The sequence below is a fragment of the Drechmeria coniospora genome, chromosome 03, assembly GCF_001625195.1.
Source record: "Drechmeria coniospora strain ARSEF 6962 chromosome 03, whole genome shotgun sequence".
Taxonomy (NCBI): Eukaryota; Fungi; Ascomycota; class Sordariomycetes; order Hypocreales; family Ophiocordycipitaceae; genus Drechmeria; species Drechmeria coniospora.
In genome coordinates, this window is record NC_054391.1 from 2,592,508 (window position 1) to 2,617,666 (window position 25,159).

General features: G+C 53.9%; 8 protein-coding genes across 8 annotated transcripts; 4 read left to right on the forward strand and 4 right to left on the reverse strand.

Moving 5' to 3' along the window:
• Positions 1 to 1,471: 1,471 nt before the first annotated feature.
• DCS_06523 (Serine/threonine-protein kinase domain protein) lies at positions 1,472 to 3,874 on the reverse strand (the record flags this gene model as incomplete). The annotated part of the gene is made up of 2 exons (XM_040803811.1): positions 1,472 to 1,822; positions 1,883 to 3,874. The coding sequence occupies 2 exons, from the start codon at positions 3,872 to 3,874 to the stop codon at positions 1,472 to 1,474; spliced, it is 2,343 nt and encodes a 780-aa protein (XP_040653915.1).
• Positions 3,875 to 4,983: 1,109 nt separating this feature from the next.
• On the forward strand, positions 4,984 to 5,538 carry DCS_06524 (uncharacterized protein; the record flags this gene model as incomplete). The annotated part of the gene is made up of 2 exons (XM_040803812.1): positions 4,984 to 5,055; positions 5,122 to 5,538. 2 exons carry the CDS (start codon positions 4,984 to 4,986, stop codon positions 5,536 to 5,538), a joined length of 489 nt encoding a protein of 162 aa, XP_040653916.1.
• A 447-nt stretch (positions 5,539 to 5,985) lies between these two features.
• On the reverse strand, positions 5,986 to 7,473 carry DCS_06525 (ribonucleotide reductase; the record flags this gene model as incomplete). The annotated part of the gene is made up of 4 exons (XM_040803813.1): positions 5,986 to 6,602; positions 6,674 to 7,007; positions 7,089 to 7,355; positions 7,444 to 7,473. The coding sequence occupies 4 exons, from the start codon at positions 7,471 to 7,473 to the stop codon at positions 5,986 to 5,988; spliced, it is 1,248 nt and encodes a 415-aa protein (XP_040653917.1).
• A 1,905-nt stretch (positions 7,474 to 9,378) lies between these two features.
• DCS_06526 (PH domain-containing protein) lies at positions 9,379 to 10,281 on the reverse strand (the record flags this gene model as incomplete). Its single annotated transcript, XM_040803814.1, has 3 exons — positions 9,379 to 9,859; positions 9,915 to 10,129; positions 10,207 to 10,281. 3 exons carry the CDS (start codon positions 10,279 to 10,281, stop codon positions 9,379 to 9,381), a joined length of 771 nt encoding a protein of 256 aa, XP_040653918.1.
• A 1,750-nt stretch (positions 10,282 to 12,031) lies between these two features.
• DCS_06527 (uncharacterized protein) lies at positions 12,032 to 14,566 on the forward strand (the record flags this gene model as incomplete). The annotated part of the gene is made up of 1 exon (XM_040803815.1): positions 12,032 to 14,566. The coding sequence occupies one exon, from the start codon at positions 12,032 to 12,034 to the stop codon at positions 14,564 to 14,566; it is 2,535 nt and encodes an 844-aa protein (XP_040653919.1).
• A 3,573-nt stretch (positions 14,567 to 18,139) lies between these two features.
• On the forward strand, positions 18,140 to 19,051 carry DCS_06528 (uncharacterized protein; the record flags this gene model as incomplete). Its single annotated transcript, XM_040803816.1, has 1 exon — positions 18,140 to 19,051. The coding sequence occupies one exon, from the start codon at positions 18,140 to 18,142 to the stop codon at positions 19,049 to 19,051; it is 912 nt and encodes a 303-aa protein (XP_040653920.1).
• A 498-nt stretch (positions 19,052 to 19,549) lies between these two features.
• DCS_06529 (cyclin-dependent kinase G-1) lies at positions 19,550 to 21,611 on the reverse strand (the record flags this gene model as incomplete). The annotated part of the gene is made up of 3 exons (XM_040803817.1): positions 19,550 to 20,399; positions 20,475 to 21,307; positions 21,510 to 21,611. 3 exons carry the CDS (start codon positions 21,609 to 21,611, stop codon positions 19,550 to 19,552), a joined length of 1,785 nt encoding a protein of 594 aa, XP_040653921.1.
• An 827-nt stretch (positions 21,612 to 22,438) lies between these two features.
• Positions 22,439 to 24,464, forward strand: DCS_06530 (NEDD8-activating enzyme E1 regulatory subunit; the record flags this gene model as incomplete). The annotated part of the gene is made up of 7 exons (XM_040803818.1): positions 22,439 to 22,637; positions 22,703 to 22,872; positions 22,950 to 23,540; positions 23,621 to 23,927; positions 24,008 to 24,314; positions 24,381 to 24,386; positions 24,437 to 24,464. The coding sequence occupies 7 exons, from the start codon at positions 22,439 to 22,441 to the stop codon at positions 24,462 to 24,464; spliced, it is 1,608 nt and encodes a 535-aa protein (XP_040653922.1).
• Positions 24,465 to 25,159: the final 695 nt, after the last annotated feature.

Consider the following 25,159-nt stretch of genomic DNA (forward strand, 5'->3'; position numbering starts at 1 on the left):
AAGAAAAAGCCTTGTTGGAACTAGACCATATCATAGCGCAGGGTGCTACGGAGTCCTTCCCGGCGTACTTTGTACGATTTGATCGAAAGCTTATGCTGGCGGGAGGAACGAATGGGCCGAGCACAATCAAACTGCAAAAGCTCCGGGCCGGGCTGACCGAACAATGCGTGCATTCTCGGCCAAGGTATCTCCATGGACGACTACGCCAAGGCCTTGGACTCGTACAAATATATCGCCTCGAAATTGAATCACGGCGCATTGAGGACAGAATCAGACACCGGGGCGGGAAAGTTACACGCGAAAAGAGGTGTCGGACGCAATGGGTTCACTAGAGAGAGTGTGGCGAGGTCTAGTAGCTAGAACGCCGTTTGTGGGTAGCTAGCTGTGAGGACGAAGGCGATGAGTGCGTTGATCAGCTGAGGGACTGGTTGGTGGAGTGTATAAGTAATGGTGTTGATCCCCCTGAGGAACCCCTCTTCCTCTTGCAAGGAACTGTCCCCTTGTAGTAGACAGTTTGAGACTATGCAGACTGGCATGGCTGAGTGATTGTTACGAGTACAGTGCTTTATATGTCGCCCGACATTCACTAACAAGGCGGATACATAAAACATAAAACTCACAGTCTGAGTTTAACTGCCATCTGAATCTTGACTATATAACATATCGTATCAATGATTTCCTGTTTATAAGAGTAGTACGCTTAGTTGTTGTGCTGTTTTCTGTCTCGTCCAGTAGTAGGTGAACATGATACTCCCACTAGATATGCGCTGCAAGGCAAGAAAAGAAGTCAAATCCTTCACCCGATACCATGGGGAATCCCCCCTTGGGACTTGTGCTTCTAGCTTATCAGAAGGTGGCCAGGGGTTGCTAGCTCTAAATCTAATATTGGATTGAATTCTAGTTGTTTTGCTCCTACCGAGTGTTCCATAGGATGAACGACGTTGTCCTCTAGCTAAGGGGTATGATGATATAAACCCCTCCCTTGGTTCTTACTGGAACGTTCGGCTTCCTGTCTCTTGTCAGGTAAACTGGTTAAGGTATGCGTTTTGAGTACGTCTGCGCTCGTGTTTGTGCGTATTTGCAAACGTCCCGGTTGTTGCCACGTGAAATACTGTTCCCTCCAAGGACCGAGGACGACGGTTCAAACAGATACATGACAGAAACGTGCTCAGAAAGGGACAGTGTTCCATGAATTCTAACGCATGTGACTCCATAGCAAAAGTTTGAACTGATTCGCTCGAAACGGTTGGCGTGCGATGCCTACAAAGGAGAACTCGGGTCGCTGCGCTTTTCCTAATACAACAAGAATGGACCGCTGATCTGTTAACTTCACTGCCGTTACCCATGTCGTAGGTGGTACTGTGCCTGATCCTTCTCAGGGTTAGGTCAAGCGAGGGGCGAGAGTGGTGTAAATGAAGATGGAGAGTGCAAGGGCACTTGCGGCTCACAGGATGCCTGCCCCATCTACGCTCTAAAAGGCAGACCCCAGCCCATTCCGGGATTGCCTTTTGCTGAAGCGGTTCTTTTTATGGCTGGATTCGTCCAGCCCACCCTGGCTCTTGCTCAGGTGGCCGCGATGCGTTCTATCACCAACTCCGAAGGCATCCGCATAATTTGCTCGGCTGCCCAGGGTACTGGCCGGGCTCGACATGGCTGAAGGTAGATCGGCAAATGAACCGTCATCGCCTTGAGGGTCTGGGTTCTGGGACATGGCCAGGTCTCTTGCTTTATCCAGGGACTCAATCCACTCCTTGGCCGAATTGTAGCCACCGTCCGAACTGAGGGATGCCTTGGTTTCCTCGAATACGTAGTGGTGACCACCCTGGATGGTTATCGTTTAGTGACGAGGGGCCGAGGTGAATCGGGTTTCAAGGTTGCTTACCGAATCGACACACCACACCTGCTGCCCCTTGGCGTCTTGTTGGCTCCTCCAAGTGCAGTCCGGAGCGATGAGTGACAGCTCATGCTTCGCCCTCTTCTCTTCCCCACCAACGGGAGCTAGCACAATACGCCCGCTGGACGTCACCAACACCAGCCGTTGTCGCTTTTTGGTCGTGCTGCCTCCGAAGAAGCGAGACAGCTTCTTGTGGCCCTCATCCGCACCTTTTCCATGAAGGCCATTGGCCAAGGGTGATTGTATCACCGTCAAGTCTCCGAGTTTGAGAATCCTCTCGTTGCTCTTAGTCAGTACGGGAGACCACTCGATGTCCAGCTGGGTCGGAGGGGGTAGGTCGGTTACGAGGCGAGAAGGCCGGTTGGTGCCACTGGCCGCAGTGGCCTGCACATGGGGTGATGGACCAGATGTCGGCGCGCCGCTCGTTGCCGCCGCCGCATTGTCCAACGAAACGCCGTTCAGCTGAATGATGTTGGGCGCTTGTGCCGAAGGAACGTAGGGCCGCAGTCGCGGCGCCTTGGTGAGCCATAGGGATTTGCCAAACGACTGGCCGCGGAAGAACTCGTGGTTTTTTAGGTGCTCGATTGTCAGCCTCGTGGCCGGGTCGAGCACAAGGCACCGCTCCACGAGGTCACGAGCCAATGGTGGGAAACCTGGGGGGAATTCGTATTCGAGGTTGACGATCTTCTGAAAGGTCAGATATTCGCTGCCGGCCTTGAAGGGTGGTCTGCCGCTCAGGAGCTGAAATATAATGCAGCCAAAGGCCCACAGGTCACTGGCCTTGCATGCGACTTTGTGCGTAAGCAGTTCGGGGCTCACGTACTCGGCCGTGCCGACAAAGGAAGCCGCCCGTCCGTCGTTCTGGTCATCCCGCCCCCCCGAGTCAGCCACACCTCGATCCGTGCCGCCTGTGTCTCGTCCCTGCGGCTCTCGCGGGTCTTGGAGCAGTCTCGCCGTTCCAAAGTCTGTAATCTTGATGTGCATCTGACTGTCTAAAAGTAGATTCTCCGGCTTGAGATCCCGGTGAATAACTCCACGCGAGTGCATGTAATGTATTGAATCGAGGATCTGGGCACCGTAGAATCTCACACACTCGACGTCGAAGGTGCCGGTTTTCTTCAACACACCCAGCAGTTCCCCGCCATTGCAGAGATCGAGGACGTAGTAGAGGCATGCTTCGTCCTGGAACGTGTAGTACAGGCGGACGATGCCCGGGTGATCCGTGAGGCGATTGAGCGTATTCTTTTCGATGTTGACGTACTTGATCTTCTTCTCCTTAATTATGTGCCTTTTCTCGAGGACCTTTATTGCATACTCCTTGAGCGTCTGGCGATCCGTGGCGAGGTAAACGGTACTGTAGGAACCCTCGCCAAGAACACGGCTAAAGGAAAAGTCCCTGACGCCCTTTTTAACCTGCCGAACAAATGGACGGCCATTGGCGTCGACTTCGCGACGTATGCCGACGGCGGCCCCGCGATCTTTCCACTCTTCACTGGTGGCTGGTACCGACGAATTTCCAGCGAATGGCGCGATATCGAGGCCGCTCGTCGTGGCAGGCGAGGACGCAGATCCAACATAGGAATTCCTAAGCGGTGAGATGGAGCGGAACCCCTCCGACTCGCGTCCATCACCAGTGGCTTGGAGCAATCGATAGCTGTTGCGCCGATTGCCTTCTCCTAGAGGATGCGAAGATAAGTCGGACACACCTTTTTCATGAACGAAAGATCTGGGCCGGCCAGCATCGCGACTGTCGTGGTGGATAGGACGGTGGGAGGTACTTGGGTTGACGGTAGCGGCGACGTTTGCGGCGCCGAGAAGCTTCAAGTTGCCATCAGCGGCGGCATGATCAGGTGCAACAGAAACATTTGATGCAGGATCTGGGCATGGCGGCAATGATGAGGCGGGGGCTTCGGGGGCATCGTCAGGGTTCGCAATCCGCAGGCCGCCGAGGGCCTGAGACAGGCTCAAGTCCCCATTCATGATACTGCGCTCCTGGGGTTGCCGGGGACCTCGAGGAGGATGATCACAGGAATCTCCCGAATTATGGGGCCGCACGTCAATAACGAAGACGGCTCCCTCCCTACATCAAGACGTTGGCGAAATGGGGTAGTTGACGACAGTGTCGCAATGATGGCTGTAGATGGAGCAATTACGTACGGCGTAAGGCGCTCGCTCTGCACTCCGTACCTTGTACCTGGCTTGAATGCCGTCGTCGGGACTAGGCAATTGATACGAACTATACTTGAGCAGTACGTATCATACTCAATTATATGTGGATTTTATATTTGCTAATATTAGCAGTCATTAGTCTATAACGACGAAAAGAACAGCTACATTGAAGAAAAAGAAAAAATCAAGTTTAATAAATGACATTCTATTTATAAGTAATTTAAATAAAGTAAATTATTATTAATTTAATGCAATTAATTTTATTTTACATTACTTATATATATATATATTTATTTATTTATTTACCTGACTAGTATTTGTATTAAACTTGCATGTGTACATAAGAATTATGAAATATATTGAAGAACTACAATATTTTTTAACAAGGTTTAACATTTTAAATATATTTTATGCTCTAATTTTAATTATATTTTATAATAATTTCAGACAATAATATGGTAGCAAATGTACAAAAGCATGCTCGTGAAGTTTTTGTGTCAAGGGTAGAATATTATTTGTATTTTTTATGTTCATGTTAGTTTTAGCTCCTTGCGTACAGCGAGAAGTGTTGTAAGGGCCGATGTGGATGGATGGATAATTATAGAAAGCTTACAGAACTGGTCCTCTAGGTGTAGTGCTGTCCTGTGCTGGGAGGGCACTGCACGCACTTAGAATTGTACTAATAGTATGGACAACCTTCACGGACTACAAGTCAGTAGGTACTGCAGGTACTATTACTACTACAGTCCGACCTTGATAAACCTGCCACCATCAGAATTTGCGCAGATCCAAACGCCTTCATTCGCAAACGTCAACTCTGCTGGCTGAAGGCGTATCCAAGTCATTTGTACCGTGATTAAAACGCTGATTCATTATCAACAATCGGGAGCTACTTCACAAGCGACACCGGGGGAGGAACGATGCCATACTTTAAGACGAGCCAAGAATGGCTCGAGCAGTCCGTTCTCTTGATCGAAGCCCGACCAACCACAGTCCGTTTGCCCCAGTTGCAAGGCAATCAGGCCCTTCCTCGAGAATGCTCGTGCTGACCTTTGTAGACTCGCATAACGACTAGGTACACTATCAAGAGTGTCAAGCCCCCTTCGAGCAATCCTGGCGACGATGCAACTGCAGGTGGTGACGCCTCGGTGATGCGGGCAACATCCAAACCACCACGCGCCAGCCTCGTTATCAAGACGTACGATCCCGTCAGTGGCGTGACGCTCAAGTACCGTACCACCAAGGCTGCCGAGGTCTCCCGGCTCATCTACTCTGCGCTGGGCCAACTCGGCAGGGCCATGGCCGCCCTACCCGTTGACGTCCCTGGAGCCGGGACGCCAGGTGCACCAGCCCGTTCTGGGGACAATGCAAATACCGAGGCCAAGGTGGCAGCGGAGACGGCGGTGCCAACGCAACAACCGCAGCAACCATCACAAGCGGGAGGTGGTCACAAAAAGAAAAAGGGGCGAAAATAAACGGCGAAGGATCGAGGCGAAGCTCATCCGTAGCAAAGGAACAGAGCATGTTTCGCAAACGTCGTTCCATGTCGCAACTTCACGAGATGCAATGAATTTCTATGCACGGGTGCGATGAAGAGTAATTACTACAAGCCAGTTCGATTTTCAGCCAACCCTCTCGCAGCTTGTTCACTATGCAAAGTATATCTTTATCCAAGCGATGACAAATGCAAAGCCTTGGCCCCTTACCAACAACAGGGAAAATGACACGACGCTTGCCCAATACAATGAAGCAGTGGCAAAAAAAAGCATGAATCAGAACGCCCCTTCTTGCGTATGCAGATGAACTCCAAAATACATACGAGACAGACAAAGCAAAAGTACAGTAGGATGTGGGTAGTGAAGTGGGGGCGGGGGGGGGGGGGGGGGGGGGGGGTATCTCCGGTGCTGTCCATTCGTATCCAGTTAGAAGTCGTCGTCGAAGCTGAAGTCACCACCCTCGGCGCTGTTCACCGGGGTAGCGACATCATCGGCGGCCTTCTTGGTGCCGCTGGCCAGAACGCCGGCCTTTTGATAGTCGGCAACACGTTTCTCGAAGAAATTGGTCTTGCCACCGAGGGAGATGTTCTCCATGAAGTCGAAGGGGTTCGACGATTTGTACACCTTCTCGTTGCCGAGAGCAACAAGGAGACGATCGGCAACGAACTCGATGTACTGCTTCATCAAGGTGGCATTCATGCCGAGCAGAGCACATGGGAGGGCCTCGGTGAGGAACTCCTGCTCAATGGTGACGGCGTCGGTGATGATGTCGTTGATGACCTTCTTGCTGGCCCGGTTGTTGAGGTGCGAATGCAACAGGCACGCAAAATCGGTGTGAAGACCCTCATCACGCGAGATGAGCTCGTTGGAGAATGTCAGACCAGGCATGAGACCGCGCTTCTTCAGCCAGAAGATTGAGGCGAAAGCACCGCTGAAGAAGATGCCTTCGACGGCGGCAAAGGCAACAAGTCTTTGGGCGAACGTGGACTCCTTGTCTTGGATCCAACGCAGGGCCCAATCAGCCTTCTTGCGGATGCAAGGAACTGTGATGAAGCTTGTGGTTAGCGGCTTGGACGGATGGGACTGAATCCACATCGAGCCGGATGCAACATACTTGTGTCAATGGCGTTGAACAGATACTCTCGCTGAGCGTGCTCCTTGATGTACGAGTCGATCAAGAGCGAGTAGGTCTCGGAGTGGATATTTTCCATCATGATTTGGAAACCGTAGAAGCAGCGAGCCTCGGGGATTTGCACCTCGCCGCTGAAACGTTCGACAAGGTTCTCGTTGACGATTCCGTCCGAAGCGGCGAAGAAAGCGAGAATGTGCGAGACGAAATACCGCTCATCGTCATTCAAACGGTTGTTCCAGTCGTGCAAATCCTTGGAAAGATCGATCTCTTCGGCCGTCCAGAAGGACGCCTCGGCCTTCTTGTACATTTGCCAGATCTACACCAATGCTGCGGTCAACATGGGGAGCCTAGACCGGCTGTCGAGGGCGGAGGGGCGCGTGCTCAGCGCGTCTCGTACCTCGTGATACTTGATGGGGAACAGAACGAATCGCTGGGGGTTTTCTCGAAGCAGAGGCTCGTCACACTCCTCCGGCTGGGTCGTAGGAACGACGGCGGTGCTCTCCGCTTCAACCTCCTTCGTTCCCTTGACGTGCTTGTCGCCGACGTCGAGCTGCGTCGATGGGCTGGAGGCAACGGCGTCACCCAAAGGCCGGTTCTCCTTATCGGCGAAGTCGAGCTTCTTCACAGGAGATTCCATTTTCAGCGACGCGATGGCAGTGGCAGCCTGACAACGCGGTTAGCGACGACGAGTGGGCGGAAGGAAGGAGTGGTGTCGCGTTGATCAACGAGCGAGCGACGAAAAGAGCACCCACCTGCTTCGAAGGGGTGATCTGAGAGGCCATTGGGACTAAGAAGTAGGGATATCGAGAGTAGCACAGTAGCCAAGAGAGATATTCAGCTCAAGCCTGACTTGGATGGATGATGGAGTGAAGAGGCAGTGAAGGAGTACGACGGCACGGCGTCGACGGGTGGGTGGCGCCAGATGGTTTTTGTAAGTGCAAGCGGCGGTACGCTGTCACGTGAAGTTGACGCGTCAAACCGTGTTTTCAGCGTTCTCAACGGGTTAAGTACTCGCGAGGGTCAATTAAACCCAAGAGGCGGGATGTACCATGTACCCAGGTACCGCCCCACTTCATGGCTGGGATAATACTCGCAAGGCATCACTCGGAAGGGCACCAGCTGGTAGTAGGCAGTAGGGAGATGGCCAGGTAATAATGTGGTGGGTAAGTGCTTGACAGACGGCAGTCAATTGAATTGCGCAACTACCTGCACTTACTTCTATGCAACTGGAAAGTCGGCGCTTCCTTTGCAGCCACGTAAGTATGACCTGGGAATGGATGTTGAGCATGGACAAGAAGTACAGTACTTAGCTGCTGCCCTGGAGGGGTCGTCTCAGAAGGTCGGAACCCAGTATTACTACCGAGTCAATAGTTTATGGTAACATGACATCCTCCGCAAGTACCTACATGCGTGGAGTATGAATACATGCACTCGGTCCGCGCTCTCAATAGGAGAATGAGTACTGTGAGTATGAGTAGCAAGTAAGAGTACGAGTACGGTACGTGCATGGTACGTGCACGGAATACTCTGTTCACCTAGGTACATGACGGAGTCTAGCAATCAACATCTCAGTACGGACCACTTGGAAGGTGATCATGTACCGTAAGTTGTATGCGCCGTACTCTGTATTTGTATCCAGTACAAGCAGTACTCCGTAATCAATAGCAGGTAAGAACAGGCAAAGAGGCCCCGCTTGATCGCGGCCTGAATCAATTTGGCTTGAGTAGGTGTAATTACTGTACGTGTACTGTACTGCAGATCTCGGCTGTAGGGCAAACGCGTAAACTGGTAAGTAGTCGCGTCCAGATTGAACACGTCTTACGAGTAATACTCGTACGGCGAACAAGTAATACGGAGTAATACTAAAGTACTTGAAGTGCCTGCGTGCGGCGTGCATGTACATGTACTGTAAGGCCGTTGTATACAGTACTTATAAACACTTGGAGCAATAGGAGTCACCCGAGTACTGTGTACATGTACAGTACGAGTACTTGCACGCACTCATCTCGGCTGACGCGAAAGGCAGATGCTCCACCCGAACTAAACCTGCCTTGTCGTTCGTGTCCGACTTATCAATTAAATCAGGAACGCATCGTCGCGTTCGCACACCATAAACTCCCATGGCCTTCGGAAAACATCTCGGGCCTCGGACATGGGAGACGGCAATCTGCAGAGAAGGTGTCCGTTACGGGTCCGTCACGACACGGGTCCGTCACGACACGGGTCCGTGAACAGAGTGCGCAATCAAGGGAGGACTATTGTTTCTTTCTCTCCGAACCCTAAGGAGCTGGGCCGAGTCGAGCTCGGCCTTATTTTTTAGATGCATCAACGAGGTATTATCCGCGCTCAGGCGAACGAACATACTGTAACACGCAGAAATGCACCTAGGCATGTACTTGACTGCAGTATATCGCACGTGCATAAGGGTACAATCATCGGTAGAAAACGTCTGCTGCCCTTTCTATTCACCAAACTAAACGCGTACGCCAGATTCCCAGAGTGTCAGGTTGCTCCACCACAAGTTCAGGTACAGTACTCCGTACACCTCACCTAATGTCATTCAGCAGCACGGCAAGAGTCCTTGGCCCCTGGCCGCGGTCGCATCATTCCCTTCCAACCCAGCATCCAATGGACTTTTAGTCGGCATGGCACCACCCAACGACCCGCCCCTTCAAGGCCGCCTACGTCTACGGCTGTGGTTGAGGCGTTCCCATCTCAATGTCATGAGGGCGAGCCTTGCTACGGCCAAACCAGCCGCGGCCGCCACGCACTTTGGCCCCCTCCGGAGCACTCGGGAGACTTTCATGTCCATCACGTTCAGCTGGAGGAGAGGTGCCGGCGTCGTACGGAGGAGGAATCTCCTCGCGCGCCGCCCGGTCGAACTCTTCCGGGCTGCTTGGGTCGATGGCCGGCACGGGTTGTCCGCTCTTTCGCAGCTCCTTCTTGCCCTTTTCACGCAGGTACTGCTCCAGCAGCAGCGCATTTCGACTGTTCGCCTTGAACATGGCATCGGCAAGGTCGCCCACGAAGGGCACGAGGCCGACGGCAAAGTCCAGGCCGATGTTGGACAGCATGTGTAGCTTGAGTGTGTTGGGGAGGCCGCCTTCCACTTGACAGCAGGTCTTCAGGACCATCAAGGCCATGAATGCGTCCAGCGCATCTCCGATCCTGTTCGACGAATGAGAAAAGCAAGCACGGGCTGGAAGGGTAGGTGGAAACATACGCGGGCACGATGCCGATGACGCTGCTCCAGCCGAAGCGTACGCCGAGGAAGCTGCACAAGGACAAATCGAGTCGATAGGCACGCCGCTTCACCTTGGTCAGGACTTGCCCATCGTGCTCCGAGATGCCCGGCGGCAGCGCCTTCTTGCGCTTCTTGACCTTGCCCGTAGGCCGCCCATCTAGCCTTGTCGCGGGAACTTGCTCGAAGTAAGGGTCCTGGCATCACAAACGGTAAGCCGGCTCGTCGAGGAATGCGCCCACTTGCCTACGGTGGACGGGCGAGCACAACATACCTCTTTGCCGAACTTGTTCTGCAGAGACTCCCCCAATATCTTCTTGCTGATGATCTTTGCGACGTACGACGTCATGATTGCTTTGTTCCGCACGGGGGAGAGGGATCGTCCGGGGCCAGAGACTGGGCGCGGTACATATAGGCACCCAGGTGCTATTTATGTCTAGCCGCGGCCCTGCCTACTCGAATCACGCACGCTTGTATGAGACCGCTCGCTGATCAATTACAGGAGCGCTTGTAGGAGAGGTTTGTTTCAAGAAGCGCCTTGTGTCAGATTGAGGACAAAGAGACTCCCAAACCCAAGCAACGAGAAAGAGCGGCGATTATCAGACGAAGACCTGCGGTGTGTCCACTATATCTTGGTGCGAAATTAGACGGTCATGCGCCATCAATGCTGAATTATCGCCTTCAGGCTGGCGCAACTGGAGGATATGCGGAGTATGCTTACTCGCACTCACTCATGCCAGTACTGTGCAGAACTCCATGCCGAGAAGTTTCCAACATCACTTGAGAACGGGTCCGTCCCCTTTAGCTCCTAGTCTAATTACCTGGTTGACTCGGCCTTGTACCAGGCTACCAGATAATACTTACAGACTACTTAACAAGGTCAACAACTTAGGTGTACTTACAGTTAGGAGTGCCCGTACACACATGTCACTGGCAGTATTGCTATACATGCAAGCGCATGTGGTACGAGCAACATTCAAGTATGTACGGAGTAAGTACTTCTGTAAATCCAGCTCGCCGACACATGAAAGAAAGCAAAATCGCATGAAGGAAAAGTTTTGCAAACCAGAAAAACGCACATGTAGAGTAAAACAACAAACGAATATGTCACTGTCGGTGCTCATTTTCCAGGCGACATACAATAAATATGTATACATTGTAAGCATAGTTGTTGCCAGCACTCACGAGATTACTACCACGGACATTGATAGAATTCTTCCGCCATACGCTCAGCAGGCCAGGCTTACGTCGAATAGAACGTGGTCTGCGAGTACCAAATCTTCGTTCTTGTCATTATCCGCCATCCGTCAAGACGTACTCTTACCCACGCTTTCAACCATGCAAAGGTGCCGGACTACACTTGTGAGATTGAGCACCTTGTCAAATGCCATTGCAAACGTGCAGAGTAATACTTACGGTATGCTTGCACTGTGCACGTACGTACTGTAGTGTACCTGAACGGAACTTGTACATGTACTTCATGGAATACTTTAAGCCTTCACCGTAGAACGCAGCAACCGAACCACACTGTGCGGATTTAGAACTGGTACACTACAGGACACAGTACTCCGTTCCTAACAGGAGTGGATCAGAAGGCGATGGATGTTGAGAAATAGTGCCCGACAGGTACCACCAGTGTGCGCGTACTACACAGTTCGCGACCCCCGAACTCGCACGTCCCCACTTGTGGAGCTGGGTTTTGATTGGGTTCGGTGGCAGGTCCAGCTTCAGCTTCGCCTTTGGAGAACCCAACGGGTGTCGAACATCGTCCTTCATCTTACCAGCACCCGTCCTTGCCGCTCTCGTTCGCAGTCACACCCAGCATTGTGCGTGCAGATTCTTTCTTGGATGAAATCACCTCTGCAGCGCTGCAGCGCCAGCGTCTGAATTTGTTCCATCCGACAGCGCTCGCGCCCGAGAGACAACCTGCCAAGTCTCCACCTCGTCCCGTCCCGTCCCCTTGAGTCGACCATGTCCAACATCCCTTCACACCTTTGCATCGAATACTGCTCGTCAAAGTCTCAAGAGAGAATCCCGTCATTCTTATAAGTCATCTGCGGAGATCCCACCGTAGCATGGGTCAAGCCTAGAACGTCAGAATGGCACCAACACAGATGCAGCTGGAGGATTGTATGTCCAAGAGGCAGCTTCAGAGTCGTTCCTCGTCCAAGTCTCGTCGACTAATCAACCTCGCAGGGCTCGATGACCTCTGTGTCCGCTTCATCATAAACCTCCCCCAGGAGGATCTCTCCTCGGTGGCCCGTATCTGCTTTCAGGTCGAGGAAGCTCAATGGTTCTACGAAGATTTTATTCGGCCTCTGGACCCCTCCCTGCCGTCCATGTCGCTGCGAACATTCTGTCTTCGAATCTTCCAGCACTGTCCGCTCTTGGCCTCCTTCTCGGTCGAGAACCATACGAAGGCGTTTGAAGAATTTCTCCAGTACAAAACTAGAGTCCCCGTCCGAGGTGCCATCATGCTGAATCATGCCATGGACTCGGTCGTTCTGGTCAAGGGATGGAAGAAAGGAGCCAACTGGAGTTTCCCCCGAGGCAAGATCAACAAGGACGAAGACGACCTGGACTGTGCGGTCCGGGAGGTCTACGAAGAGACCGGTCTCGACCTGGGCGCCGTCGGCCTGGTACCCAACGGGAAAAGAACGAAATACATCGAAATCGCCATGAGGGAGCAGCAACTGCGCCTCTATGTATTTCGGGACATCCCGATGGACACGCACTTCCAACCCCGAACGAGAAAGGAGATTAGCAAGATTCAATGGTACAAGCTCTCGGAGCTGCCGACATTTCGCAAGAGGGGTGCGCAAAATCAAACCGAGCCGGCCGCTGCGTCTTCCCACGCCAACAACAACAACAAGTTTTACATGGTTGCGCCCTTTTTGGTGCCGCTCAAGAAATGGATCGCGTCGCAGAAGAAGCTGGAGGAACCAAACACAGCCAGCGCACCTCATAAGCAGCTGCACCATCAACCGCACTCGGAGGAGGCTGCGACGACCGAGGACGACTCGTGGGCACCAACGCAGCATGATGCGCCGAATCACGGCGGTCCCGCTGTCGGCATGCTCGACGGGGCGACGAGGGAACTGCAGCGCCTCCTGAAAATGCAGCCATCCACCCAGGGTCTCCAGCCTGCCGCCACTCACGAGGACAAGGGCGTCGCCCTCCTCTCCTTGCTTCAGGCCAATACGTCCCAAACGCCGTCGACTCGGGCACCGCAAACATCGCAGGACGTAACGGCAGCGGCGCCGCCGCAACCTCGCCATGCCCACCATCCTGCACATCAGTATCCGGTGCCCTTCGATGCTGCGCCGCAGGGGCCCGCTCCGGCTTTCCATGCCGCCGCGAACCAATCGCTGCCGTCTTGGAATCCTACCCAGGTGTCTGGAGCTGCCGCCCATGGCCCGCCGAACGGCATCCCTAACCATGCCCAATACGACGGGGCGATGCACCAACAAGCAGCGCTGGTGCACCCCCAGCCGATACCGCAAGTCCAACGAGCCATGTTCGGCCAAAGCACCTTTCCGGTGGCGCCGAGAGCCCCGCAAGCGATCGACTTGGCGCACGGTCGACAGGACAACCGTCAGCCATCTCACGGCCAGGTTCCTCGGGAAGCTCATGGCCCGCCATCATCCGCGGCCGTTCAGCTCAACGGGCAGTCAATGGCGCTTCTGAACGCCTTCAAGCGTGACTCTGCGCCGAATCCCTCGGCTCCGTCGAAGCAGGATGGGCGGCACCGCGAGGCTGCTGCCCCGAGCGAGCCGTCGGCGAGCAGCATGCCCTCGTATTCGTTGGCTCAGGTACCTCCCAACCTGTTGCATCGCTCGGACGAGAACGCGTCACACCAGAAAAGTGCCTTGGAGTTGGCGGGCACGGCAGTCGAAGCTCCGACCGATGTGCACAGGTCGGCATTGCTGGGCATGTTCAAGACTGCCGGCCCTGACGTGGGCAGGAAGTTTTCCGTCGCGAAGAGCACGGTTCCCGGCGGCGAGGTTGAAGAGAACGACGGCGTACCGCTGCAGAACCCGCATTCCGGAGATGGAGGGAGCCGGGGGCCGCCCCCTGTGCGTCAGCCTCTCCTTCATTCTGGAGCGGATGCACATGCGAGCGCGTCCGGCTCGGGCCCATGGGAAAGCATGGTACCTCGCCGGCCTTCCAACACTCATGATGCCGTTGGGGGTAACGCCGTTGGTGGCAGCGAGCCGCCAGCATGGCCGACTCACGTTCACAGCGGCCTCCATGTCCACAAAGAACAGCATGCGCCGGCCATGACGTCGACATACGGGCCGCCTGGCCAGCCCCATACTGGACAGATGGGCAACCCGGATGCCAACTCGGCGCCGCCGCCGGGCGGGCCCAATCGTCGACCCGAGCCATCCAAGGACCAAAAACGACAGCTATTATCCCTATTCGGCAAGCAGGGTAGCTCATCTCCCGGAATGGCACCCGATAAAGCGGGGGGATCGAGAAGCCGGGTTGCCTCGGTCGCGGCTGGAGGTGGTGAGCAGCCATGTGGCGCGTTGTCGTCGGCGCGGAGGGGTACCGAGACACCCTTGTCCCCGGCAGATCAAACCTTTTTGCTGGAGTACTTGCACACGGTGACGAACAACACGGCGCGCTAATCGGAGGAAGAAATGGACTGGGGGGTTCTTGGGCGTCGATCGCAACCTGGGGGCTCCGTCGGTTCGTTTGCTGGTTACCGGTGGCTGGACGTGCTCGGCGGCATGAACCCAGAGCTGAAAGTGTCTTGCACGGTGTACCATATGCCTATTGTTCTGGAGAGAAAGTCGAACAGGTGGCAGTCATGCACAATTCTACGGTTCTGCGGCGTTGACATGAATGCTCTGGTGTCCGGGCTCGCCAGCACGTGTGCCGTGCACTGCTTCGTAGCTGCGTCCCCTTGCCATTGTCTGTCGTCCGTCAGCTGAAGACGGATGTCGGAAAGACGACGTGATTCGATTCGCCAGCATGGCTAGTGTGAAGCGAGATCTAGCGGATTATTTCTGTCGGCTCAGATTCCGATTGAGCGGGTGTCATGAAGAGCACGAAGGATGCTCATTGATGTCATTCTACGGAGGCGGGTCCACGTCTCGCGCCTTGCACCAGTATGGCTTACGGGCCGGCACTGTCGGTTGCGTGCGAGAGTCATGTATAAATAAGTATGGTACGACGGCGGAGAAAGCTCGCTGAGAGCGATGCTGCGCCTCGAATGGAGGTCCCACCAACAACCCGGGTTTCCCACCGAGCAATGATGAAATTCGGGAAAAAGCAAAGGGGAGAGACGATGAAAAGGTAGCCACTGGAAAGGGCGAGGCTTACGCACGTTCCCAAGATGCCCGTCATCGATCCCTATGGCACATTTAGATAAGACGGTATGAATTATTAAAACGCTCCGTTCAATTTTTAATGTCTAATTCGTACCGAGGGCAAGTACTGTATGTACAGTACAGCGTAACAAGTATTATGACCATTCCCGATGGCTAATTTTAGAACGAGCCTTGGTTCAGGTGCCACGTAGGTACTTGGATACAAGTACTGTACATGTCATGCATGTACTTCGTACTTAGGTACCTACCTGTACTGTAAGTCAGTACTCTGTACTCCGTATGTACTTAGAGTAATAGTTGTTCAACTAGGTGTACTAACAACAAGCATTACTCCGTACTTTGTAATAGTTGTACATGCACTGCGTGCTTACTGTGCAGTTCCGTTCCCGTTGGAACGAACAAAGCCGAGAACCACGATTTACAGCACAGTATTCTGTGCAGGCTACTGTATAGTTGTATTCAGTAGTCCTCTGCATCACAGGTGGTGGGCAGGGTTTACCATGAATTTGTTGGTAGCCGTAGCTGGGATGCAATCTCGCAGCCATCAGTCAGTCACACCTACCGAGGTGCCTACCCACACTGTGCCTCGTACCACTTACATGTACACACTTACAGTACGTTTATTTATGAGGCACGCCCATGTAAACTACAGCAAGTACAATTAGGTACCTACCTAGTGCCCTGCTAAAGGCTACAGTACATGCAACTACTACCATGATGGCTTCAAGTACTTGCAACTACACATTCTTAATTGTACACATGCAATCGCCGTACAAGTTCTCTGTGCACTTACTGCGACCAACACCTACATACTTGTACTACCTCAAGTGAATACACGTACTTTCTAGTCATGGTTGTACAGTCCTTGCTTTGCATGCGGAGCATATGACATTAATACTCCGTATGGATGCAATGATATCCCCAATGAATATTGCATGTGGTATTACTCGTAAGGAAGTGCGCACCATCCAGACACAGGCATGCACTCTACGGCACGGAAAGCAGGTGAACGTGGGCGCATGTTGCATGGTATGTCAGTACGTGTTTACTGTACATGTACGCCAATGTACTTGTTGAACTCCAGACGTGTGGTGGGTGCAGCCCGTATTACCGGTACACCTCGATCGATTAGGTACCAGACAGCGCCAAGGCATGGCGGCGGTTAGGCACTAACCTGCTAATCTGGGCACCAAGATTCCAGACATTTGTGCAAGCATGCGCATGCCTCTACAGTACGGGCGCGTGTCATACTGCGGACATCTGGTCCTATGCCCGAGGACAACCAACCTGTGAAAATTCAGGAAGCCTTTTTGAAAATATACTTGCACACGAATAGCGATCAAGTAGCCTGCTGATTGTCACGAAATGTTGTCCTCCTCTTGAGCGTTGGAATAAACAGATGAAAAAGGCGAGGAGACGCGAAATCAGGTGAATGCAAGTTCCAGTCATGATTCACCACCTTTTCGTATCGATGGCTAAGCACACTAAGATGCTTGGCTTGTCCACCGAAAGGTGTGCGGCGCCGGTTCATTGCCGTACAAGTACTTGCAAGTACGTAAGGACAGGACAAGTGTACGAATGCGCGATACGTGCTGGTATCGATGCGAAATGTGCCCATACTTGATACTTACTTACTTGTGCTCCGTACGGAGTAATACAGCACATGTAGGTGTACTTGCACATGCCTGCCCAGGTACTAGCATAACAGTAATACCAACTAGGTACTGTGATGGCCTTCAAATCTACGCGCTGGGCACTGGTAGGCAAGTGCACCTCCTGCAATGTATCGAGTGCTCCGACATGTATCAGTACAAGGGCGTCCGGTTCGTCGGACGAGAAGTGCTGGCCGCCACAGTGACAAACGGATACGAGGGCTGGTGCATTGGCCCGCCATTCGGTGCAACCTCGCATCCCCCATGATGGACGATGTCGAGCTCAGCCTACGGAGTACATACAAGTATTACTGTACAGTACTGTACTGTAAGTGCTTGTTCAGTGATATACGGCGTACGGAGTAATACTGTGCTACTATTTCTACACCTTCAGTACGGAGTAAGTACATGTACTTACATCAGTACATGAAAATACAGTACAGTACCCACGCACGGTACATGGATACAAAGTTGGCGGTACTCCTTACAGGTAGTGGCGGTATGATCTGGTAATACCTAGTAGTGTTCGTACGGGCAGGTAAGTACTAGGTTAGTAGGTTCCTGAGGGCCTGGCAAACAGTGGCATGAGAAGCAATTTCTCCCGTAAAAGTACCTATTTCGTACCCGACCAGGCGACAATGCAGTCGGCCGAACCTATACCCCATCAGGTCTAACACAACCAATGCACCCACCCACTCGTAAGCTCGTTCGCCATCCACCCCCCCCCCCCCCATAGGTCCCCGTTCCTACCGGTTGTTCCCTCCCACCTCGCCCGAAAGTCTTCTGGCCGCCCGGTTTTCTCCCTCCCCTGACCTGGACCATATCACGGAGAGATCCTCGATACAGCCGCTGGGTGACCCCATTTGCCCGTCGCACGTCTCTCGCTACTCGACCGTCGTATCGTATCCTGTCCTAAAATACCCTCGTTTTACGCTTCAAAGACCCTTCTCCTGCTCCCGCTCACTTACTCCCACTTCCGACCAAGTTGCCGCTGCGGTTCGTATGATTGTTTAGATCGGAGCATCGCGCCTCACCCGCGTCCCGCTCGGCCGGCGTCATTTCCCCTTTTCCACGAGTCCCTCCCCGACGACGACGTAGAGCAATCGCCCACGACATTCGACAATCGTCCACCCGAAAAGCATCCATCGCCCAGCTATTGCCTTGGGCACTCACCGTTCCTTGATCACGATTGCGAGCCGACACGACAACCATCGCCATGCGTCCCGCCCAGTACATGGTGCCGTTGGCCCTGTGCCTCTCGTCCATGACGCCCATCGTGTCCGCGTCGGCCTGGCCAGGCTGGTTGCCTAGGCTGGACTCCCTGGTTGTCCGTGCCAACAACGACGACGCCGTCGACGCAACCGGTATGCCATCGGCCATGCCCAACCCTGTTTCCTCTCGTGCTTACGATTCTCCAGCGACGCGCACCGCCTCGGCGGCGGCCAAGACGGTCCAGCCGACGAAAGGAACGGCGCGCGACCTCAACACGGCTGAGCCTACCAAGTCGGGCGACGTCAAGGAGACCGGCTCCTCAAAGGACACGAAAGAGACGGGCGCGGACAAGAGCGGCGACGGCGGCGGACCCCGAACCACATTTGCCCCCGACGCACCGGCTGGCGGCGTCAGCATGCTGAGCCCGGCCATCATGACCCAGCCGACTCCTCTTTACAAGATCAGCGACTATGTCACTTGGAGCTGGAATTACACCTCGTTGCTCGGCACGCCAACCGCCGTCGACATCCTCGTCAGCTGCACCCAGGCTGGCGTGGTGACCATTGCCTCCAACATGTCTTTCGCAACCTCGGTCAACTATGTTTGGGACACCAGGCTGCAGGCTGGCTCTGCGGAGAATCCTCTCAGGACCGACATGTATACCCTCATCATCAAGGCTTCCGACGCCGAAATAACCGACAGGCCCGAGCCTGGTTACCTGGGCACCTGGTCTGGCTTCCGATTCGGTCTCTACTCGGCCCGGCCTTATCAGCCCTTTTCGGAGTGGAAGTGTCCCGGCGTCTGCAGCGCCGCCTCCTCTCTGCCCGGCCACGAGGCTGTCCGTCTTGCCCTGACCATGAGTCTCCTCTCCCTCACAGCCTTTACCTGGTTTGTTGTCGGCCTCGGCTTGCCTTGACCGGCTGGCCATGTTGTTCTCTGCTGCCGGAATTGGTTGACGCTGCCGCTGTCGCTTTCGCGGCGGAGGAGGATTCTTACAGAATCACGCGTGGAGATGAAACTTGTCGACGCTATAATCGTGGGCCGTGCGTGGAGGCGTTGCGTCCGTCAGATTGACCCGATACCGGCTGTGGCAGTCGTGGGTGCGGATAAAAACTGCTTGGCTACGTCTTGGATTCCTTGGGGGGGGGTTTTTTTGGATCTTGTTCGTTTGGCTCGGGCGTTGGATATATTTGAATGCTCCTCCATCTATCGGGCGTGATTATGCTCACCATTTCCTTCAGAATATTAATATAATATTCCATACCAAATTAGGTCCTATATCCATGCGCAGCGCTCGCCGGCCCGTCATGTCGATGAAAATGGCCTCTGGATAACGGGGTACGGCCCTGGTGTCTACCGCCCCGGCCATCCCCCTCCACCACGGCAAGCGACTTGAGCAACGGCAACAAACTCGCTACAGCATATGCAACACGAACCCTGCGCCTCGCTCCTCGTTTTCTCTGCCCTGGAAGATGCTCAAATCCAGGTTGCTCAAGGCGGTGGCTGTCTGGCCTCTGGCCGGCGCATGCGGCTCAGGTCGCTTCCTGCGCTCCTGGCCCGCCTTGCTTGGAAAGGTGGGGAATAGGCTCTCCGGTTTCGGCTTCGGGTCTTGGTGGAAATATTCATGCTGAAGCATCTCCTTTGCCGAAGGGCGCCGGCTCGGGTCGAGGGAAAGGAGATCGCCAAGCAGGTTGGCGCCGGCGTTGGTCATGCCAGGAAACCGAGCGCGGACGAGAGAGGTTGCCGACAAGGCCGTCGGCGGCAGCGAAAGGTTGCGCGCGTTCGGTAGTTTCCGAAATCCGGGCCACGAGGTTTCGCTGGGTATGCCGCAGAGCTCGATGATCTTGGTCAATTGAGTCATTTCGTTGCCCCCTTGCAGCAGCGGCTCTCGGGTAATCAGTTCACCGAATATGCAGCCGATGCTCCACATGTCGATGGCCGGCCCATACTCCCTCGCACCGAGGAGTAGCTCGGGAGCGCGATACCAGAGCGTGACGACGAGCTGGGTGAGCTTGGTGGGCAGAGGATCGCCGACGTATCGAGCCATGCCAAAATCCGCAATCTTGAGCTGGCCGCGGTTGTTGAGAAGGAGGTTGGACGTCTTGAGGTCTCGGTGGAGAATCCATTTGTCGTGAAGATAGGAAACGCCCGAACTGAGTTGGAGAAGGAGCCTCTTGATTTCGGACGCGAGGAAGGGTTCGGGCATGTCCTCGAGAATACCTTTCAGGTCGTGCTCGACAAATTCGAGGACGAGGTATATGGAGCTGAGGGCAAGCATGAATCAATCAGTCAGCACATGGCTGGGAAGCAAAAGAACCGAGAGCAGGGTTGGACCTCACCTGTCTAGCGCCGATGAATTCGCCCCAACAACGACTTCTTCCAGGCCAACAACGTTCGGGTGGTGGCAGTCTTTCAGGATTTGAATCTCCCGGAGACCAGTCACGGGGAGGCCTGCGCTATCGTGCGGCTCGGTCTTCAACCGTTTGAGGGCCACGATCTTGCCCGTGGCCTTGCTCGTTGCCCGTGCGACCCATCCATAGGTGCCCTCCTCGATGTCGTTGAGCTTCTCGTAGAGTTCGACCTTTCGGCTCGTGCTCCAGCTGCCGGCCTCGAACCGAAGCATGTTCGCGGCCGGGTTCTGCTTCTTGCCCACGGAAGAATTCTCCTGTCCATCTCTATCGCGTCCTTCGGCCGGCTGCGGCTGGGGGGGGATTTTACGTCGCTTTGCATCTCGGCCAGCGTTGCCTTCTTCACATTGGGCATCACTGCTGCTGCTGCATGGCAAGGCTACATGGGCTGCGCGTGAATCGTCTCTCCTGAGCTGGTGCCCCTTCAACGCTTTGTTCCGTCGCTTCTCTTCTTTCTCTCTCCTGAGCCTCGCCTTAAGTTCAACATCTTCCTCGGTATCGGCCCATCTCGACTGGCCATTGCCGGCCATGACGACGGAGGAAAAGGTTGACCTCCCCTGGTAATTGAGCACGGAGGAACATGTGACAGACTTGGCCGAGGGTTCGATGGCAGTCTGAGGAAAGGCTTCGGGAATGCGAGGAGAAGCGATTGCGATTAATTCTTCAATGAATTGAATGGAACGCCGAAGGAGGAGGGGGGCGAGGAGAGCGACGAGGAAGTTCCATGGAATAAATGGAGCGAGTCCGACCAAGCTAAATGCCAACTATTCTCAGAGCATTCATAATTGGACACATCTTTGACGGACCCCACCCAAATGCTGCCAGAGGTCTGCTGTTAGTAATACTCCGTACTCCGTAGCCTTTTGTACTAATATTACTGCTGAAATGTCATTCAAACACCGACAGTAACTGCACATGGACATGTAGATCCTTGTAGTCTGCGGAGCAGAGGAGGCATCAGCCTACAGTACCTAGCTTGGAGGATACAAAGGCAAAATCCAGCCATGCAATGTAGGCGTTACTCTTTCCAAGAACCGATTGTATCGTCTCAATATATACGGAGTACATGCTTGAGCTTTAATCAACTGGTGGTAATTAGAGCAATTAGGCAACTGCATGTACAGTGGTACAGTGTACTGTAATAGGTAGGTAGTTAGGTAAGTAGTACCTAGTAGTTGTACGTATGTACTGTAGTAGACAGAGTACAGGTGTAGTTGAACATGTACAGTACACTCCTTCGCCATGGCATTTTGGCCATAATATTGAGGTGCCAAGTACATAAGCACAAGTACACTCTACTTTTACGATGGTACTCCGTACTGTACTTACAACTACTCGTATAGAGGGGTACGCCATGACGATCATCACCCTGAATCAATTCACGACAACTGGTAAGGCTCTGTTCCCAATCCATTGGGCAGGTCAATCTTTATTTCACAAAACTCAACTGCATGTCTCCTAACGCCTGCCTCAGCTACTACCTGCCTTGTCACGAAAGCGTCGAGGACGGGCAGCTGCTTTGCAACGACACCACCTTGCAGGCCAGTCGAATCTAAGCCGGAGCTCCCATTCCACAATCATTCATTCGGCGAGACTCTGTCCAGGGGGCCCTTGCAGACATCAGCTCTCCTTTCCACTGCCCGCATATAGCTGTGTGAGTGTCCCCGGACAACAAAATAGAAGAAGTAAGTAGATGGATCCTGCTCCGTACGCCCTTTTGGATGCGAGACAAACAAAACTGCCGTCGCCCCGCAACTCCACCAAGACCTAGGCATCAAAAGGCTACACCTCTTCGGCTCACTGTACTCCGAAGCCAGTGCCTGCCAATACCATGTGCAGATGGCAAGCAATATTTCAACGGTTGGGCTAACTTCTGATAGGGCAAACACTCCATCATGACCGGGGTCGTGGCCCAGGCAGAGCCTGACGTAGACCTACTGCACAACCCTTCCGACAAGGAGCGCAAGTATGACCGCCAGCTGAGGCTCTGGGCCAATTCTGGGCAAGCCGCTCTCGAGTCCGCCAATATTCTCCTCGTCAACTCTGGGTCCGGCACGGTAGGCGTCGAGGCACTCAAGAACCTTGTCCTTCCTGGTGCGCCCTCCCCAACCAACACCCCTACGCAAGCTTCCCGAGCTCAACCGAGGATATCATTGCAGGCATCGGACGGTTCACCATCGCAGATGCGGCAATCGTATGTGATGCCGACCTCGGTGTCAACTTCTTCCTCGACGAATCCTGCTGCGGCAAGTCGCGGGCCGAATGCTGCACCCAACTTTTACGGGAGCTAAACCCGGAAGTGGTGGGCGACTGGTATCCAAGAACCAAGGTGGGAATCGTCGCCGTCCTCAACTTGGCGTCTCGCCCCCACCTTCATGGTAGCGAAAAAGCTAATGCTTGGAACAGGAACAAGCTGAGTCTCGTGGTCCATTGCATCTCCAGCAGCTGCTCGAGTCGTCAGATGCCTTCACAGTCATCCTCTACACACTCCCCTTGGCCGCGGACCAGATCGCCCTCCTTCAATCATACGCACGCGAGCATGGCACGCCCCTGGTGTCTGTCCACTCCGTCGGCTTTTACTCATTCTTCAACGTGTCCTTCGCCGGCACTGTTCCCGTCGTGGAGACGCATCCGGACGAGACGGCGAGCACGGATCTCCGGCTTCTCAGCCCATGGCCGAAGCTTTCTGCATTTTCACACAACTTGACGAAAAACATGGAAAAGCTTGACAATCATGAGCATGGCCACTTGCCTCTTGTTGCCATCCTGCTGCACTATCTTGCTCTGTGGAAGCAGGCCCATGGTGGAGCATATCCGTCGAGCTACGCAGACAAGATTGCGTTCCGTAAGTCGGTCTCGGACGCCATGCGGAGGGACAACCCTGAAGGTGGAGAGGAAAACTTTGAGCAGGCCATCGCTGCTGTCATGCAACATGTTACTCCGCCATCCCTGCCAAACTCCTTGCGCCAGGTGTTCAACTACCGCCATGGGGACGAGGTATGTCAATTGACGGCGGTGGGCTCGTGGATCTCACCTGATCGTCGGACAGGTCAGTCTGACGTTGGGTCGTTTTGCAGAACCTTAGGTCCAACTTCTGGGTGATTTCCCAAGCAGTTCAGCAATTCTACCATGAGCACCAACAACTTCCTTTGCCGGGTGGTCTGCCGGACATGAAAGCCCAATCAAACGTTTATGTCGACCTCCAGACCATATACAAGGAAAAGGCTCGACAAGACGCCTGTGAGGTCTTGGCTGTGGCTCGGACCATACCTGGGGGGGGTCAAATCGGGCTTGAAGAGGTCGAGATATTTTGCAAAAACGCCAAGTTTCTCAAATTGGTCAACCCGGTGGAGATCCGGGACCCATGCCTCGAGCATATTGTCGGTGAGGCTTATAAACGACCCATTGCATCTTGATCTGCCTTCACGCTGTGTCGGCGCTAATATTGACGTTGTGCCGGGTAGAGAAAGAGCTCGAGAAGGACGAAATGGCAGCCAGCGGCGGCCCAGACATGCCAAGATCACTGGTCCCTCTCTATCTTGCCCTCGTCGCAACTTCACATGGCTCGGCAGCCTCGGCATCGGACATTGTTTCCTCCATTGTTCGACGTGCTCCAGTCCTGCTGGGCAACGAGAGGGTGGCAGAGGTGGCCGCTGAGGTGTCAAGGGCCGCTGGCGGGGAGCTCCACACCATTTCGGCCTTCACCGGGGGCATGGTGGCTCAGGAAATGATCAAGATTATCACGAAACAGTACATCCCTATTGACAATACGTGCGTCTTTGACGGAATTCAGAGTCGGTGTCAGGTGATTCGGCTATAAGGGGTACCGACATGTAGGTACATGTAAGTGTGGGCGATTCAATGGTGAGGGACTACTGTAGTTTCAAGCATAGAGATGAAACATTGCAGAGTACTCTGTAAATTCAGCCCAATTTCCAGCACATGATGTCCGTTCATTTGGGACGTGTACATGTGTCGGTGGCAGTGGCGTGAGCTTGGAACGTGGCTTCGCCATGTACGTGCTTTGGTAGGGGTGCAGGCAAAGTTAGTAAAGTCGAGAAAAGGCTTCCTGATTCACCTCTGGATTGTATAAAGCGTCGGCCCATGCTTCCGCCAGGGCCCTGAAATAACCTGCACAACATGTGGATCGTCAGGACTTGTCAAAGTTGCCAATGATGCCTTTCCGGGGCCAGGCCGAACCCAGGAAGCGACGAAGCTATCGTATATCGAGTGTCATCACTCGGTGTTCAAGGTCAGGTGGGCATATACATGTCTGTGCTCGCGCTGTCGTAGGTCGCTATCCGTCGGAGATACCCATGTGTGGATAGACTGATATCCTGCCGTTGCTGAAGCAACATCCAGGACGATACTTCGAGGCCATCACTATGATGCCACACGACAGCGCCTATAGCACCAGACCCGCCTTTCGGGCAAAAAGCTGGATGTGATTGTATCAAGATATTAATTAGTTATCACGCCCACCAACGCTTGTCACCCTTGTGGCCTGCCCTCGCAGCAAATATTAGCCATCAAATGTTCAGTACAGGGTAGGGTAATGATTGCTGTGGTTGATGAGGTCATCAAGGGAGGGCGGGGGCAGTGGGTTTGTTACTAGC